Source organism: Sceloporus occidentalis, unplaced genomic scaffold (genome assembly GCF_023333645.1).
Source record: "Sceloporus occidentalis isolate IW3139 unplaced genomic scaffold, rSceOcc1.0.p SCAF_50, whole genome shotgun sequence".
Lineage (NCBI taxonomy): Eukaryota > Metazoa > Chordata > Lepidosauria > Squamata > Phrynosomatidae > Sceloporus > Sceloporus occidentalis.
Window position 1 is genome coordinate 4,119,102 of NW_028317030.1, and position 19,973 is coordinate 4,139,074.

Here is a 19,973-nt window from a genome sequence, read left to right on the forward strand (position 1 = left end):
AGACTTGTGCGACTTTTTACTGCAAATTTTTATGTTTATTATTATTGCTAAAAAAGTTCTACTTTATTTCTGACATTTATATACAGTAAATCTAACTTGCCATGGAAAACAGAGTGTGCACATTCCTCTTTATCTTAATGAGTTCATAAAAAGTCATGAAAATATTAATAATTCAAGACATATTTATTTCTCCAAGCAGCACTTGCAAACCTGTTTGGAAACATATTTCTCCCTGTGTTTTTTTTTATTTCCAGCTAGTTCTTGTAAGTCTTCTTGTTCCCCACTGTCCTTCAGAAAAGTTATTATATTATATATATATTAGATATATTATATATATATTAGATATATTATATATATATTATATATTATATATATATATTAGATATATTATATATTATATTCCATGACTCCTTGTTCCTTAAGATAGTTCTTAACAGCTTTGGTTGTATGTTTGGGGTGCTTCTGATGCTTCCAATGTGGGGCCAATGGTTTTGCGTGATGGGTAAGTATCTGCCTGTACTTCTCAGCATAGAAGAGACCATTAATTCTGACCAAATCCCCAACTCCATTTGCTTTGCCTGCAAACACTCATTCTTGTACCGTTTTCCAGCCCTTCGAAGAACAAACTTCCTCCTGCCGCAGCCAAATATTTCAAATTCTGGCCTATGAGTCCAGAGAACCTGCTGCCATTTTTCTTCACCTCAGTTCCTTTGGTCCTTCACCTTTTTTTTACGATAGCAACTCATATCACAGCTGTTATAAATTTTTCATTCATTTGCAATTTGTACAGCGCGACACATTGTTCCAACTCCAATGAATCTCATAATAAGAGTGGCAATATTAAAGTGACCCTTCTGACCGCTCAGGAGTCCAGCTTACCCTAGCGATCTGACCCCAAACTGACCCTTGTGTCCTGTGATTTACACGTAACCTTTTTGTCTCATCGGCCATTTTTTGTATTTGTATATAATTGAGAACAAACACTACCTCTTTTTATAACAGAATTAAACAATGTGAACTTGAAATTTTACATATATATTACCCATCCATGGAGTGAATTTACAAATGAAAGCGTTTTTAATATTGAACATATAGATTTCCTGTTTTTCGATAATATACTTTTTTTTCCCTTTCATTTTTAAATACCACAGCCCGTTATAATTTTTTTTTTTCCTTTGTAAAAAAGAAAATCAGTTGTAGATAGAACGTCTGCTTCCTGTGGTTTATCGCGTTTATATGAAATATTCACATTAATTGATGCCTAAACTGCAAAGCTGGGAATTGAGCCATGCAGACTTACTGCTGTAATAGAAGAAGCCGATGGAGACACGCAGTATAGGGTTCCCTTGATACCCGAACAGCTGTGGCTGCCTCTTGGCACAAAAATCAACAAATATAGGACTTCCGCTGGTTTACGTTTAAAAAAAAAAAAAAAAAAACACAAAAAAAAAAAAAAAAAATAGAACGCAACAGAAAAGCTCTTTGAGCATGAAGTCTGAAAAAGCACAGACAATAATTGTTGGAAGATGCATTTAAACGTTGGCGCTATAATACCCCTTTTTAATACATTATGACCAGTATATACTTTAAATAAGGTACATATATAACTATATATACATACACAATACATTAATATACAATACATAAATATAAAACAATACCGATATAGTGAACTGGTCATAGAAGATGGGTTGAGTTGGCCATGTTTTGGTGATTGAACTATACATTATGCAGGGCCGGCTCAGCCTCTCTTGCAGTAGAGGATCACAGGTATACATCCTAAATGAAGAATAAAGTTCTCAAATGTGAGCTTTAAACTCTTGATTTTACTTATACTTTTCTAAATTTAAGCTGTCGCGGTCTTCAAAATTAAAATTCGAAAATCTCTTAAATTTAATTTTATCTTCCTGTATTATTTATAAAGTTACTGGAAACTCGTCCGGCTTTGATCTAACGTACTTCGCGGCCCAAGCAGTCCCTTTGCCTTACGTTTAAATATTCAGGCTCCTCATAGAGCTTAAGCTCACGCGAACCGCTTCTCCTTCTCTACCAGTGCGTCTTACATTTATTCATGTTATTGTTAATTTAGTATTTCCCACTCTCGTTGTCATGGGTTCTAATGAATTTGTCGGCAATCTATAAATAAAATGTAATTTAATGTCTGTGCGAAGTATGCATAGAAATGATATCGATTGTCTTTCCTTACCGGAGCTCACTTTCCACTTGAAATCCTCTTTTGCATGCGAGTTCCATCAAGAATCTCCTCCGGCTTGTCCCCATTCTCCTCTCCAGAAGGTACAAGACTATTCCTTTATATTTTACTTCATAATTGCAAAATGCGGGAGAAAAATCCATAATTTTCTTTTTTTTCTTCATAGGGAGCATGGGTGATCTTCTCACCATCTCCATGACGATGCCCAATGTAGGTTCTACTATAGAATGTCGGTGACGTTGTGGTGCCACCTCCTATTGAGGTCTTATTCCTTTGTCTCGCTGGTGGTTTCTGTGCACTATTTTAAATACATCTGCAGATGGATAAACTGTTTGAAACAGGAAAAAATATTTGATATAAATGTGGTATTTTTTTTGGTTTTTTTTTTTTTAATTGTCGAGACAGATGTTCTTTCACAAGAATTCAAACTGGGACTTGGTTTATACCAGATAAACTTGATTGTATAGAAAAAAATAAAATTTTTACACATTACACAATTACACAATTTTTTGAAGACTTTAAGAGGCAGTTTTTTAACTTTCCGCATCTTGATTTGTTTTATTAATAATTAGAAGAAAAATAAGTAAATAGTACTTCGATTTTGATTGCAACATTATATTTACCATTAAAATAATTATATTAGCAAAATATTTCCCACAAACACCAAAAAATGAAAAGAATATTCTATATGTTTCACAGTCATGCACTGGCATAACCACAGGGGTCGCTGCGACCCCTTGTTCCTTCTCGCCTCGTACCAGTGCAAAATTGTTGAGAAAGGACCTGAACCGCACTGACCCCGCGGTGAAACAGAGGATGCTCGCAAGCAACCAAAGAGGAAGCTGCAGGAGCGGTGAGAAGTAAGCAGGGGCGGGTGGCAATTGGGATGTATGTATATGTGATTGTATAAGTGTATATATGGATGTGAGTATGGAAGTGTACTTGTGTGTAAGCATGGATGTGTAATTGTGTGTGAGCATGGAAGTGTGTGATAATGCAAATGTTATTGTGTGTGTGTGAGAGCATGGATGTGTAGGTGTTTATGAGCATGGATGTAAGTGGGGCGAGGACACATGTAATTGCGTGTGAGAGCATGGATGTGTACTTGTGTGTGATAATGGATCTGTAATTGTGTTTGTGAGCATGGATGCGTAAGTGGGGCGAGATGGCGTGTGTGATAGTGAGTATGAGTAAGTGTGTGTAATTTGTATAAGTGTGTTTACATTTGTTGTATGTTGGAAGGGGACAAGGAGCAAAGAAGGAACAGACAAGTTGTTTGGGGCAATGATGGCACAGGCTAGCTGTTGAAGTTGAGAGGCCCCGGGGCAATATCCCCCCCCCCCCCCAGGGCCTTGTGGCTTCTAGTTACACCCCTGCAGTATTTTTAATGAGAAACAAAAATGATTTCTTTTTAAATCTGAATTCTGATCCGGAGAAAGCTACAGATTTCTACCAACGAGTATCAAACCCACCAATGGAATTAATTAGCATGCCTTGAAGAAATGTTATTAAAAATACTGCAGCCCCCTGAATGAGTACGTTCAGCTAGCTTTGAGGTATTTTATCGTAATTAAATTCCTGTATCCAACAACTTATAGGTTATACTTTGTTTTGGAGAAGTTTAGCTTTGCAGAGTTATGGTATCTAGCAAAAGGTTTCAGAACTTGCATCATCTAATTAACGTTCGAAGTTATCTGCTTTATCCACAGTAGGCAGATTCTGAGAACATGAAGTTCTGAGTGCTGCTCCCATGACATACTATTATTATTCTAATAATATAATATTTATTACTTATTTTTGGCTATCGCTCATATCACTTTGTGATCTGTTTCCCACCTTGTAAGAACTGTCTATATGTTCCTCTTCCCTTATGTTCTGCATTTGTAAAGAATGCAATGATATACAACGTATATATTTCCGACTACCCATAGAACATCCCGCTATCTCCAAAAACGTATAAAAAAAAAAAAGAAAGAAATCTAGCAAAAAATGAAATATCAAAAATCTTTCCTATCTAGAACATATATTGTGGCTCCTGCTCCACGATGATTCATTTTTAGAGGATAACATTGTTCAAAAATGGCACGTAGAGGTGGAGACGTCCTTAAAGGTGCTTTAAAGAAATATATATGTTCTAACCTTTCCTACGTATTGACAAATTGTCATGTAGTTATAAGATTGATGCACTTGATATTTTTCTTAAGGAAAAAGCACAGGGTTTTTTTTTTTACAATGTGTTGTCCTTGTCACTTTATGAAATAAAGAGCGCCTCTTCATCTCGGAGCTGATGCTTCTTTTTTCTCCTGACCGGTCTAACTTAGTACATTGTGTCTTTTATTTATTGGCCCTTGGGGAGTGTTAAGACTTGTAGTGTGAGGTCTGTATCGTATTTGCAGTTAAGTATTTTTGCCTATTATTGTTGCACGCTCTCTATGGTGTCTGAATGTTTAGAAATAATTTAAAAGTTCTGCCTCGTTCTTTTGGGAAATGTCTCTGCAGGATAGATTTATAATCAAACTGAATGCTAAAACACTACTGGTATTTGTTTCTCTTTTTTAATGGATAGAGCACAACGTATTGCTAAAATATATATAAAAATAAAGCGTTGCCACAGTGGGCTGACAAAAGGGAAAGTGCCACTCTTTGTGTTTTTTCCCCCATATAATGAGTATTGAGGGTAGATGATAGGGTGGCATTATCTACACTTTATACCTAATGATCTTTTCTTGTTGATCAGATGATCTTGTTATTTAATACATTATTTGCTTATTTAAGAAATCATTTATTCTTGCATTAAAATGCAGCTCTGGATGTTATATACAGTCAAGGTTAAGATGGTGACTTTTTAACATCATACAGAAAAAACTCAATTTTTTTTTAAAAGGGAGCAAAAAAAAATACCCCAGACCTCTCATTGTATTCTCATTCTTTTAAGATTATTATTAGATCTGATAAGATCAAAGGAAAACTTTTAATTGACATTTCTGCAGGTCATTGCCACAGCAGAAGCTCATTGCGGCAAATGTGTAACAGCAAATAACCTGCTGCTTTATCCTCTAAATAATGTTTCATACGTCATCAGTCTGAGCCCTGCAGCCTATATTAACCCTGCGTACACTGCCCGGATGACCCCTTTTGTGGTTTACTCCTGAGATTTTTGTTCCAGTAGTGTTCTGTTCTCTAGGTTTTTGCTCTCTGGTATCCTGATCCGTTTTGTCTTGTCCATGTGGTCCAATATCCTGCTGTGGTGGTCTACACTGCTGTCTGGTCCCTGGTTGCCAGCCAATTCTGCAGGGAGGGACACTTAAATGATAAATGGTTTGCAGGATTAAAATGATCAGGAAAGACTAACGGATCTCAGTATGTGCATCCTGGAGGAGAGAAGAGAGGGGATGAGATAGAAACATAAAGAGATTTAACAAAGTACAGAAGGAAAGTTTTTTCAAAGGAGAAGAAATGTTAGATAAAGAGGTCAAAAACTTACACCTAATGTAAGGAAGTTTTACTTTACTAAATGGGTGGTAGATAGATAAATGTAACAGCCTCCTAGTAGAAGTGGTAGAAAAAGATACAGTGAGCGATATAAGAATTTTACAGATCTAAGTCATTTTTAAATATCTCTTTTTTAATTTTTAATTTTACACAATTTATACATTAGTTGATTATAAATAACTATTACAATAATCTATCATAAATGCTAGATTTCTCAACAGAAACAGTTACCTTATATTACCAATAGATAGCAGCACTCACACAGCAGACCGAATTAGACCTTAATTAATAATTATTGAGGCTTAATTAGTAGGAAAAAGGTCATTTTTGCTACACTTTAAAATATTAAACCATATACTCCCGTCCAAAGGTTACAAAATAACAGGAAATCTTACATGTCCCATGACGCAATTGGATTCTGAAATAAAAAGAGACTGTTGAGGCCTATGTAATCCCTATTGTTATAAAACGGGCATAAGTCACTAGTTCCTAAAGTTACATTAGTCTGTACTTTACCCAGAAACATATACCCTAACTCAATAAGTATGCAAAAACCTCAGCAAGTAGAATAAACTTAATTAATAAAAAAAGATTAACCGCCTCTCATCAAACCTCAAGAAAAAAACCCATAAATAATAGAACTTTTTTAAAATCATAAAAATGTTATATGGGGAAACCGGAATAAGAATAATTACCTTCATTTGCATTTTTGGTTATGCGATTATAGAGAAGAGCATAAGACAAGGTTGTCCACTTTGATCTCTTTTGTTTCCTCGGAGCAAAAGTAGCATTTATAGCGGATCTGTTATTTTTCCCTAATCTATACATTAATAAAACTGTTATGTGATTATGTTTCGAGATATAAACAAGCAAAAAATGTGTATCTAAGACCCACATAATATGAATACCATATCTTAGCTCCTTTTTCTCAAAATCACCATGATTATTTTCCCCACCCCCATCATGTTACCTCTCATCTGTTGTTCATGGACTGATTATTGGTGAAATGGAAGAACTTCAGGACAGGACATTGATGCTGACCCTGCCACAGGCTGCCACCTTACATGACTTGGAATTTCAAACTTCTTTGAAAAAATGTACCCTGATCAACAAACAAAATCACATATTATAAGAAGTTTTAAAAAATGCATTTAGTTATGTTAAAAGGTGTGATGGCAACAGTTTCCCTTTGAGATCATTGGGATATATTTTACAAAAAAGCAATAGGAGTCAACATTTTAGAGTTTTTTAGAGCTGAAAAAATAGTAATAATTAGCTAATTGACATCGCAGGAGATTTATTAAGCTTTTACCAAAGTAAAAAATCTTTTGAGATTAGACATTAAAGCAGAGTTATTGCCGATATACATTGGTCAACGGACCATAAAAACGGTGGTTTTTAAAGTTTTATGATATTTAGATAACAGGCTTGTGCATTATCGTTGGCGTATGATTTAGAGCGTAATATTTAGCAGCTTGTTTCAGGTCTTAAATTTCTTCCTGGTGTATTTTAATCGTTGTCATACATTTTATCACTGGTGCTAAAACCTGAAATGTCCCTGGCATAAAGAGTTCCAAAGCAGGTGGGTTTAAATCCATTTAACCCTTTCAATCTCAAAGGCTTGTCCTTTGTCCAAGAAAGAAAAAAAAGAAGAAAAGTAAAGATTTACTTTTATGTAAATGAACCCCTAAGAATGTGGATAGCCGATTCCTCTTGTTAGGTAGGGGAACCCTGATGACGCTAATGCGAGTCGGGATATTATTTCAATCTCAGGGTTCACGAGGAGCACAATGTCCATTTTTTTTAGCCGGTTCTCGGTTCTTGGGGTCAACACCCAAATCTTCCAGGTCGCGGGAGCGGGGTCCTGATATGCCCCACTCCCTGCCAATTTCCCCTTTAAATGGAGTTGTTTCCCATGATGCCTCAATGAAGAACAATGTATATTAAAGTACTTTGCCCACTGGTATTTCACATGTCACGAGTTCATCCGGACCCGCTTCCTGCACAGAAAATTGATGGATAGTGGGAAAAGGGGCAAATACATATGGGGGGGGGCAACCCGTACCATTAATGCATTAAAGTGCATTTGATGGCTGGAGCATCCCTTTAAAAGCCAGTGAACCGCAGAACACATTGTGCACAAATTGACAACCAAAAATACCCGAAATGAGCGATTTTTCTTAGCGAAAGCCCCCTCTGCCACAGACGTTTCTTCCTCCTCACCCTCCTGTTCCTCCAGTTATAAACTCATTTGATATGAAGACATATGACTCTTCTTCTTCTTCTTGCACATTGAGGCGGGAGATTAGCACCAGATGGCTTCCAAACAGAAGAGTCGGAGGAAGGAGGGGGTGAGATCCAGATTGCAGGATGTGAAATTCCGTAGGAATCAGAAATAAGTTTATCTGCTCTGCGGAGTTTTCTAATTCTTTTGTCTTCATGCTGGATGGAAGTCGTTGATGTAAATGAATTGGAACAGAAGCCCAAGGCAAGCGGACCCAATGGTTTTAAGTAAAATCCGGGGCCATTTTTTTTTTTTTTGTATTCAATTATTATTAGGAACAGTTGGACGGAATGTGCATTCATGGACGTTGTTCTACTCTGCGTATTATTATTATAGCTCCTGAGTGTCCCTGTTTTCCAGACCTAAGGAACTTTCTAAATGAGCTGACCCTGAGAGTCTTCAAATATTAACCCTTTAATAGCCCGTGGTGAAGATTCTACGTAGTCACTCGCCAAATGTGCTACTCGAACAGCTTGTGGGAAAACTTTACTCATCATTATTTCAAGATAGACTTCTTTGAGTCACCTGCATTCAAGCAGGGATATCAACCATAATATATTGGCACCAACTGGGAGTCTTATAGATGATCGCAGTGGGGTAGAATAGGAAGGCGTCAGCTCCAGACTGCGCAGACTGCCGTTTCTCCCTGAGATTGGGGCATAAACCCCAGGAATGCTCTTTAGTACCCAAATTCCTACGTCCCTCCTTTCCTTTTTATAGAATTTCAGAATGTTTGCTTGGGTTGAATGTATTCACAGCCCGTCTAGTCTGCCCGTTTTCCCTGCTGTAAAGACTCGGACCTTAATGACTCCTTGGTCCTGTCTTCGATTCAGGGGCCAATTGCTTCACTGTATTAGGCTCTACCACGTCTGCTGGGAGGCTGTTCCATTTAATTATCACCCTCTCAGTAAAGTAAATCTTCCTTACATTACATCTCAGGCCTCTAGTCTTCGCCTTTGACCCACTGAATGATCCTATAACATTTTGGGGGGTTTTTTTGCAAAACTTCTGCAAATATTTACTTCTGAATATTTTATATTAATTTTCAGTTTTTTCATAGTGTCATCAATGTTATTACTCTAATAGCCTTTGTAACGAGCATTTTGTATTTTAAGGCTGCCCAACATAAATCACACAATTCTTTAAAAAAAACTCGACTTTAAGTACTTGGCAGACAAAGGAGGCCTGAACAATGCATTTTATTTATATTGACCTCTTTTTAATGGGTTCCATGATAAACTCATGGGTAATAATCTATGACATCATCATTTAATGAGTTCCATGATAAACCCATTGGTAGTACTGTATGACATCATGGCTTTCATTAACTTTCAGCTATCTAGTAATATTGTTCTCTGATATTACTATAATGACAGATAATAACTTCTACCGATTAATCATTAATAAAACAAAATCCCCTGCATGTGTACATAAATAATAATAATAATTATTATTATTATTATTTTTATTATTATCTAACATTTTCAATATTTTATATCAATTATACTTTTATATAATTAAACTACATCAGCTGAAATCCACATAGAATCTAACTTCCAGATTTTAATTACAGCTGCCTTAATTGAGTAGTAAATAATATATTTAATGGGACACGACCCCATCAATAGCTTTTAGAATAACTACATTTGTTAAACTACCTATAACTTGTGATTTTTGTTTAGAATTCAGCGTAATAGTTGGAAATAGTGGGTATATTTGGTATATTTGCCCCCCCCCCGCTTCAGTAAACACCACCGATATCCTCATCATGTAATTATAATCTCAATCGGACGTTAAATATCTGCTAACATTCTGAGGGCATTGTGCAACTTCAGAAACACGAAGCACGTTATTTACATATACTTCCCGAATGCAGTGTCAGAATATTACGCTGACTGTTACAGGGGGGGGAAGGAACGTCTCTACAAACTTCCCGGATTACCGGGAATATGAAATGAAGGATTCTTAACTTTTTATTTTGTTATTGTGCACATCTAAAAATGTTCTTTTTGGGGTCTAAAGCAATAAAAAAAAATATAATTGGACTTTTCCTAGTTTTTTTTTAAATTTTCTCCATATATCTGGCCGAAATAAGTATTTCTGTAGTTGTATGGAAATCCTGACGTGGGTTCTGAGCACTCCCTTAATATTATTGGTGACATGACGGCGCTAAAAGGCTATAAGGGTCCTTAAATGCAAATAATTAATAGTGGTTTATAGATATGAAGTACCTTTAAATGCGTTGTTTGTTCGGGGGACTCACTGGAACACTGGGGTTTCCCTTTAACCATTGTTGAAATCAAGATTAAACATTTTTATCTTCCAAATTCCTCAATTTTCACTAATGGTCACCCACGTAGCCACGCGGAAGATATTAAGTTAGAATTTGGCTAAAGATATGTTACAATGGTTGTCCACATGCTTGTTTTATATTTCATTTTAAAGAGTTCTACGTGTGTCTATCCATTGGATACCGGGGGGCAACAGTCTTTAGCCGGGGCAGGAGTAACTGATGGGTAAAACGTCCATGGTTAGTCGAGCGGCAGTCCTAATCGTTCAGGAAGGCTGCTTTGGGCAGAATTGTACTACTGATGTTTGTGTACTGACAGCCTGTGGATGTTTACACAATAAGTGCAAAGTGTACATGAATCATACTCGCAGCCCGAAGGGAAACACTTACACATCGTGCCGTAGGGTGAGAGATGAACTTGCTGAGTATGACACACTTTCGGATGCGTTTGCAATGCTGGCCTCCTTCTTTGTCTCTCGTTTCAAAATCAAGAAAGCATGAGAATGGAGCATTCATTATCTTTATTAAATATTAAATGTTTGAATTTTAAATATTAAAACAAATGTTACGTTATAGGACAGGGTCGGGCTGCCGATGACTTCAAGGCCAGCGGGCGCCTGATGATGTAAGCGCGGACAACGGCTGGGAAAACATAGCCAACCGGACAGATGGCCAGTAGAGCTCAGCCAACTAAAACATACGCATTCCATCCAAGTTTGGGTCTAGAAGAACATTTTCACAGGTCCACAGGTGAGCCCAACTTATACACAGATGAGTGGGCCCTCATTATGGTCTGACTCAGCCCCAGCTTGGCTTCTACCACTCCACTTGATGGCTCTCCCAGTCCTTAATGTCATAGCAACCAAAATGCTGAATTTGGTGCCGAGTTGCATCCAAAAAGACAACAAAATACCCCTCACGCTCTTAAAAAATGGAAGTCTTTAGCAGTGGGAAAGATGTCGGAGGAGCGTCTTGGAAGGTATGGTGGGACATCGTCAAAACGGGGTTGAGCATCATAAACCCACCTCCCCATGATTTTTCTTCCAATGAGATCCCTTAAAAATAGGCATTAGCATGTGGGGACACCGAGCACATTACGTGTTCACCTCTCCAGAGCATCATAACAAACCTTCAGAGACAAACACCAACAATCAACGTGATTGACGCAAGCATTAGCTAAAATATTAGCTCTGACTAATTTATACGTGGCTCTTAATTAAGCCATATAGATGTCTGTCTTTGGGAATGTTTAACGCCGATGGATTCTGGATAGGTAAAACTATTCTCAGCAAGTTCATTTTTTCAGCAAGACGTTAGGTTGAGAAAAGTACAATTCAATAACGTCCTTTGGTGGATTTAATTATCTGACGTATATAATATTTCTCCCTCGATTAATCCCGCGGCGACAAAAAAAAAAAAGATTTCACCTAAAATCATCGCGCCGTATCTGGTTTCCCAAATTCACCTTGAGATATTAACATTTCCGACAATGATTTGGGAACTAATATTACGGCTGCATCCATAGAAATTATCCAGACTGCTTTTAGCTCAGATTGTTGAAGCGTGCACGTCGTAGTTAGCATGGTAATGCGAGAAATTCATTCTTTCGCTATTGCCAGCTTTATAAGTATTTTTATTGATAGGCATTGACACAGGTAAATGCAGATCCGTCTAACAGGAGAAAGCCGTGTAGAAAATGCCTTGTTTGGTACGTAAAGTATTGAAAGGGAGAACTCTGAGGTCAAAAAGTTAGGTCACTTTTTTTTTTAGGGACATCACTAAATTAAAAAAAATACTTTTTATTCATTCTTTTATCCTGGAAAAAAAATAACTTGCTTTAGGGAGAAGCTGCAGCTCTGGAGCTCGTTAAGCTCTCTTTAATTATACTCTTTCATTTATATATATATATATATATATATATATATATATATATACTTTGTAGCCTAATTTTTGCTTCCTTTTTGATAGAAAATAGATTTTCATCTTATGACAGTTTCGATAAAGGTTTTTTTTTCCAAAACAAGACATTTAGACAGCTTTATAAAGAGCGAGATAAAATATAACTTTTACTACATTAAATATTGGATAATAAATCAATTATACATAAACACGCACATGTATGTAAATAAGCATCGGCAAACCAACGGGAATTCAATGAAATGCTAAGGTACTACTGAGCCACCGTACAAATTTCCCTTTATTTAGGGAAATATCTTTAGTCAAAGTTAATACCTTCTATTCCCAACATAGAAAAAGATGTAGGTCTCTTCTTCAGATGCTCATGTAACTTTATAACTTGTTGACCCGCTAAAATGCATCAACTTTGAAGATGGAACTCCATCTTGGAATTCTGAGAAAGCAGCGTGTACTTTTGAAGTTACGAGCTGCTTTCTCTGGACAAACAGTAAATAAGCGGACCGGATTTCGCAAACGGAATCTTTCAGCATTTTTATGTTTTTATATATATATATATAATGTTATTTTATTTATTTATTTATTTTTAAAAAACATAGATTTAGTGTCCCGGAACGATAACATTTGGTAAAATGACACATTTGCTTTAAGTGATGTAGTTATCTGCGTGTAGTTGTTTGAAGAGATAAAGTAATGAATGGGTTAATATAAGTTCTACATAGTTTGCGAAGGGCACTTCCTCTTCGACAATTTGTAAATCTGTGAGGACATAATGAACAGCCACTCTATCCGGCGCTGAACACAAACTCCACGTATCTACAGGATACAGCATGGCATTTAAACTCCCGATCCGGGAAGATTTTGAAACGTGGACCACTTCGCAGGTTGCGGATCTTTTAATACAGGTCGGTGTGATATTCTATACCAAAAAAAAACTTGTGGTTTTTGTGTTAGGAGAAGTTTTGGGGGGTTTTTTCCCCCAGGAAAAATTCTAAAACCAACCCAGATTACGGCCATTCGTGCAGCCATTAACTGTTTAACTGCTGTATCCATAACCATCGTTGATTGCCCAAGAATCCTTGAAAAAAAAAGGATGGTTTAATCAAAAGCGCTTTTTCCACTAGGGAGTAAAAAAATGTTAGTTTACTTTTTAAAGAGAAAGATAATACGTTCTCATATGAAATTATCAATAGTAAAAAAAAATCATTATAACAGGAAACTAACAGTTAACCCTCTGAATGCATAAAAATAAAATAAAACTATTAAAGGACATAAATATCCCTTACTGTGTTTTTTTGTAATGCCGTACGAAGAGGAAATGACCTATTAATTCTTTCCTTTATTAAAGTGCACTCTCTAGTATGATAGGTAAGTAAACCTTAGCAGATCTGCCCTTTTTATTCGCTCAACTCATTTAATTACATTAAAATAAAATAGATACATTTAAGAGGCTTCTTCAGTTCCTATGGTCAGTGCCGTCTTTTTTTGTCACATGACAGTTCGATTTTTCCAGCATATTATGTGACTGTAGCAAGATTTTGCATAATTGAAGAATTAAACTTCCAGGGAAATGTTGAGAGATCCAGCAGTACGAAGAAAGATAACCCCTTAAGACTTGCTCCTTAGTAATTAGTACAGTAGATGATATACATGATGGCACAATGTACATGAATTTTCCTTGCTTGGTGTCAGTAGACAGAGATTGCTTGTCCATTTTGTTGGCAAGAGTGGTAGTTACGTGGAACAGCCTCCCAGCAGAAGTGGAGTCTAATAAAGTAAGACAATTTAAACTTGCATCTCGACGGCCCCTTTGCCACAAAATCAAAGTTAAATTGGGGATCAAACTCTCTTGTGCTCCGCTGCTCAATCAGTCGGTTACAATTTTGACAACATTATCCCCAAATTCTATCTGTTGTTTCGAGAATTTGCATACATTACAAAGAGAATGTCCGCGAATAATGAGCAAAGGTGACTGTACAATAATTCATGCACAGTAAGAAGAAAAGCAGAAAATCTGCCAGTAAATGGGGTTCTTCTTTTTCATGCATGGTCAGCGATGAATAACATTTTACAGATTACTGAGTGATTAGACATCAGTGGGAAATTGCAACATATGACACGCAGACGAACTCTTTCTTCCGTCCTCCTTCTGATGATTGCACTTTTGTTTATGTCTTAAAATCTAAAGTTGCCAACATGAGTTTAATTATAATTTTTCTTAAAGTATCATTTCTTTTTTGAATGTTTAAATCCTCAAAAGGTGTCAGTAACAGATTGCTAATAACTACAGAACTTAGTTTGTTAAAGGGATAATGCTATGGAAGAAAAGGGCTTCAACCGCTTAGGCGACCTCTCCCCATTCCGGCAATAGAGGAACCCTTTTGAAGAAGTGCTCTATGAGACCTGGTCAAAAGGGCTAATAGTGTTAGTAAGAGTGAGTGTGAGTAAGAGTGAGAGCATGAGTAAGAGTGAGCGTTTTAGTGTGGAGGTTACCAAATATAGGATCTGCCCCAGGGGGACAAATACTCTAGATACACCCCTGCTTTATTGCCCTTAATATAAAGAATCCATTCCTTTATTGTCTATAAAATCTTCGCTCTTCCAGTCTCAGAGGACGACCTCTTGTTCCTTATACACTTCTGTTAATGAACAGCTCACTGGAGAGCTCTTTATATATCGGCCCGCACATATTTTATATGTCATTGTTATTATTTGTACAGTGTTATAATTGTTATTATTTAAATAATGTTATAACATTATTATTTATTCAATGTTATAATATTATTGTTATTATGTATTCAATATTATAATATTATTGTTATTATACAATGTTATAATATTGTAATTGTTTATATAATGTTATAACATTATTATTTATTCAATGTTATAATATTATTGTTATTATGTATTCAATGTTATAATATTATTGTTATTATACAGTGTTATAATATTGTTATTATTTAAATAATGTAATAACATTATTATTTATTCAATGTTATAATATTATTGTGATTATACAATGTTATAACATTGTTATTATTTAAATAATGTTATAATATCATTGTTATTATTTATACAATTTTATAATATTGTTATTATTTATACAAGGCTATAATATCATTGTTATTATTTAAATAATGTCATGACATAATTATTATTTATTCAATATTATAATATCATTACACTGTAAATTATAATATCTTTCAATATTTTTGAAACAATAGCTGCTATGCATAATTACCTATGATCCATATATATATATATATATGGCTCCTGGGTTAATAAATACTTTATATATTATATTATATGGCTGGCCTCTTTTCTTTAGTTAGGGAATGGACAGATCTGAGATAATATTTTAGTATTGTTTGTGGTGTGAAAGAGGAGTTGTCACCTTCACAGTTTTTAGCAGAACAAAATTAATTTAGTAAACGTATGCACAGCTTGTGTTGTGTGTTTGTGAAATCATTGTAATTACTTTGGAGAGATTAGAATTAAGTACGGTGAGCTTTGTGGCAAAACGTTGTCAAAACACAACAATACATTTCCTGTTCCGATTTATACTCAGCCCCCCTCGCTGAAGGTGTGAACACGACTACACGGGCTTATTTAATCCACTAAACCATGCATTTATAGTTCGTACTATTCTTCTTCCGGGGTTATTTAATTTAAACGGAAGCTGAGCTCTGCTGGCGGTGGGGAGGCCAGCGGAATCTAATCTAATTTGCCATCCTTATATTATCTCTCTTCTACTCTCCCCATCCTTCCAAAGGCTGGCTGAACCAATCAGCAAATAACAGAAGGCTTGTTTTTTGCCTCAGAAATCTCATGGTTCTGCCACAACCACAGGGGATTCTGGGTAGGCGCATGCAAATAAGGCCAACAATAATCACCTTTTGTCTCTATATCCACTTTATACGTGGATCCCTTGAAAGTAATTCCCTGCTGTACAGGACAGCCTTTAGATAAAACTTGGGAAGAGGTGCAATAGCCACATAATCACTCATTGACCGCTTTTTTGGCGGAGGAGCCCGAGGTGCGTGCTCCTCTGTGGTGCATTACATGCTTTTAAGGCAGCAGAAGCCTGAAAAAACACTTCTGATTCTCCCCAAGGGGATGTACCCCCCCCCCCACAGGAGGACTGGATCTTCAGGTCAAACCCCGTAGGGTAAGACCCCTTTAACTTCAGGTCACACCCCAAAGGGTAAAACCCCTTTATGGAAAAGATAAGGGGACATAAGGCTCCACTATACCTCTACCAGCTGAATCAAGCTACGACTGCAGTGCAATGCCCAAAAACAAAAGTGCCAAATTCATAATCCAAAAAAACATGCAGTAGCCTCACCATATTTGGTAATGTGAGTCCAAACCAGCAATTAATAGGCAGACGTGCAAAAACATGGAAATAAATAGAGAGTTCAGCCATTTCTGGCCAAAATCAAATAAATTCTGCTCCTTCCACAAGCACATAAGAATCAGGGAAATAAAACTTGAGTAGCCAAGAAATACCATTACATAAGTTATGGTGGGTAAAGATGATGGAAAACCCTTCCACAGACATCTACAGACACCAGACAAACCAGAAGGCTTGTTGTTCCCTCAGAAATCTCATGGTGCTGCCACAACCACAAGGGATTCTGGGTAGGCACATGCAAATAAGGTGAACAATTATCATCTTTTACCTCTATTTCCACTTTATACATGGATCCCTCGAAAGTAATTGCCCGCTGTACAGGACAGCCTTAATTGTGAACCTTATTTGCATGTGCCTACCCAGAATCCCTTGTGTTTTTTCTGAGGGAAAAGCAAGCCTTCTGGTCTGGTGTCTGTAGAATTTTAGTGGAAGGGTTTTCCATCATCTTTACCCACCATAACTTATGTAAGGGTATTTCTTGGCTACCCCAAGCCTGAAGTATTATGCCAGTATCGCAACCTCATGCTATCTATTGTATTTCTTTCTTAGTTCTGTCTAAAGGCTGCCTTGTGCAGTGGGAGTTGCATTTAAGGGATCCATGTTTAAAGCTGATGTGGAGACAAAACGTGATGATTGTTAACCTTATTTACATGTACTAATCCAGAATCCCTTGTGGCTATGGCAGTGCCATGAGATATCTGAGAGAAAAACAAGTTATCTTATCTGGTGTCTGTAGATGCGTGTTTAATAATATATGCATATATTCTGCATAGAATCAGCAATATATAGTGTGTGTACTGTATATATGTATATATATATATATATATATATATTGTTCTATGCAGTATATGGGTACATTCTGTGTGTAGATCTGTAAAATAGAGTGTCTTTAAAACAACTGTTAAGCATTTGCTCACTTTTATTAAATTGCTGTAAAATCTCATTTATTGTACGCTTAATTTTTATTTATTTTCGGAGACTTTTAGAACTGGGTGCATATCATGAATGGGAAGAAACGTATATAACCTGTATTATTGATAAGTTATTACGCTACTAAGAAATCTGATTATTATTCAATAGCAAACATACTGATCAATACGTGTCTGACTTCTCTTTCAGTGTGGAATGTACGATTGTATTTCAGTCATCGAAAAACTGGGATTAAATGGCTTTATGTTTTTGGTAAGTTCTCTAAAGCACTCGTTTTGTTTTGTCATGGAGATTTTCACATCCAGATGCATTGCTGCTGATTAGAAACAAAACAATTTTCTGATTAGTTTTTATACAGTGTGCCAATTTATTGATTCAACTATATATATATATATATATATCTTATCAGAGTGCTAAAGCAGGGGTATAACTAGAACCACAGTCCCCCAGTGCAAAAATTGCCCCAGGTCCCCCAAACTTCACAAAGCATAATTGCCCCAAACTACTTATTAGCGTCATGCTACCCCCAACCAGCTTGTTTGTGGCTCCTTTGCCCCTTGCAACATACACTATGGCACACAAAATTAAACACACTTACACAAATTTACACATGTTAACACACATATACACTCTGTCTAACACACACTCGGACATCTCTTATACATACGAACTCATATACACACCCATGCTAACACACAAACATTTACACTTACACACTCATGCTAACACACACTCCATCTCACACCACATTCAAATGCATACTCAAACACAAGCACTTACACATAGACATGTTTATGCTCACACAAGTCTATGCTAACACATTCACAGATATTCTTGCTCACATACACTTATACATACACATTCATGCTCACATATACTTATATATACACATTCATGCTCACATATACTTATATATACACATTCATGCTCACATACATGCAAACATATAAAACATTCTCCCTAAAAAAAGATAGTATTATTATAATAATTATTATTATTTTACCTTTTTGGTGGACTGAGAGAAATTACTAATGGTGAAATGTGACATCCAACAAGTTCCACAGAATCTCCTTAATATTAGCTTTCTTAGTGGGTGTATTGAAACCCTGCTTTTATCTGCTGTCACCTGAACGTTACATTCAATGTATGATTTGTAACTTTGTGGTCTGGAAGGCTCAGGTCATTCACACCTGAAAACCATATTTTCTCTTGTCTTCTTCTACTTTTACCTTTTCGTTTCCTATATTTACCGCGTCTAAGATTCCACTTTTGCACAACAAGTAGCAACGAAAGTTCATCCTGAAATAACAGGAACTAGACTACGGTATTACAGATGCTAAGGATCTTTATTCTAGTTAAATCATCAATTACTGTATTGATTTTTGGGGAAACGGCAGCACCGGGGCTGTCACAATGTTTCCCTTTACTACCTGAGAGATCTGTATTACACTGTAAATATTGAGTTCATTTTGTTTAAATGGATTGGGAAATCAATAGTGAACACCCTAGAATAACAGCGTTGTGCAGTATGATTAATTGCCAGATGTATATTATCTGTGTTCTGACATTACGCTTGCATTTCTTTCTGTTTTGTAAGAAGTACAATTGACAACAAATGATTATAATTTTAATGTAATAATAATATAATTTTAGTCGGTTACTATGTGTGTAGGGGCTAGACCCACCAATAATTTTAATAATCCCACTCCGGTATCCCACTTTGTGCCATAAACAATGAATTGCATTGTTCAAAGCTGCAAACATAAAAGGGAAAGTTCTGCTTACATTACTTGGAAGCTGCAGCTCCATAGCTGCAGCTTCAAACCACCTTGCGGTTCTGATGTTCAACCACAGCAGCCAATCAGGGGCAGGAAAATGCTCCCATTGAAATCAATGGGAACACTTTCAACACATATGCACAGGGGTGTTATTAGACCCCCACATCGGGCATTTGGCGAGCCAGCGTTGCGGTCACTTCATCGATTGGCACAGTCATATTTACTAAAATCTTCCCAAAGCCTAATGAACCCAAACGTCCTTTAACAGCCGCCATCTGTGAGAAATTTAAAGGTAACATTAACATTTTAATTCTTCAATATTAATGTCCCGTCAAAAATGTGCAGGGGAAATTGCTTACAAAACAAGCAATTATATATATATATATATATATATATATTACTGTGTTATTTCCTTTAGCTCACTATTTGCGTATTTTCTCAGCAGCGGTACGTTCCCGCAGTCCCTGTCAACAGAGATCTTTTCTAAACAATTCCCAGGCTCCAGGCTTGCGAGGACTATCTGCATTATACAGGCAGCTAATATAAGCATTTACCAAAAGAGCATAAACTAGCCCCCGCTGACCTCACGCTACCTCCGCAAGGATAAACAAATACTTTGCTTGCTCACTGTATCGCAATTGAATGTCAATTCTTGCCAA

General features: G+C 36.4%; 1 protein-coding gene across 1 annotated transcript in view; it reads right to left on the reverse strand.

The window, feature by feature from the left end:
* The window catches only part of LOC149288669 (DNA nucleotidylexotransferase-like), a 74,943-nt gene extending 72,534 nt beyond the window's left edge, over positions 1–2,409 (reverse strand). The window contains exon 1 of the mRNA XM_089491576.1: positions 2,207–2,409. Coding sequence (XP_089347702.1) covers positions 2,207–2,409 — 203 coding nt within the window. The remainder of the gene's footprint in view (positions 1–2,206) is intronic.
* Between the last annotated feature and the right edge of the window lie 17,564 nt (positions 2,410–19,973).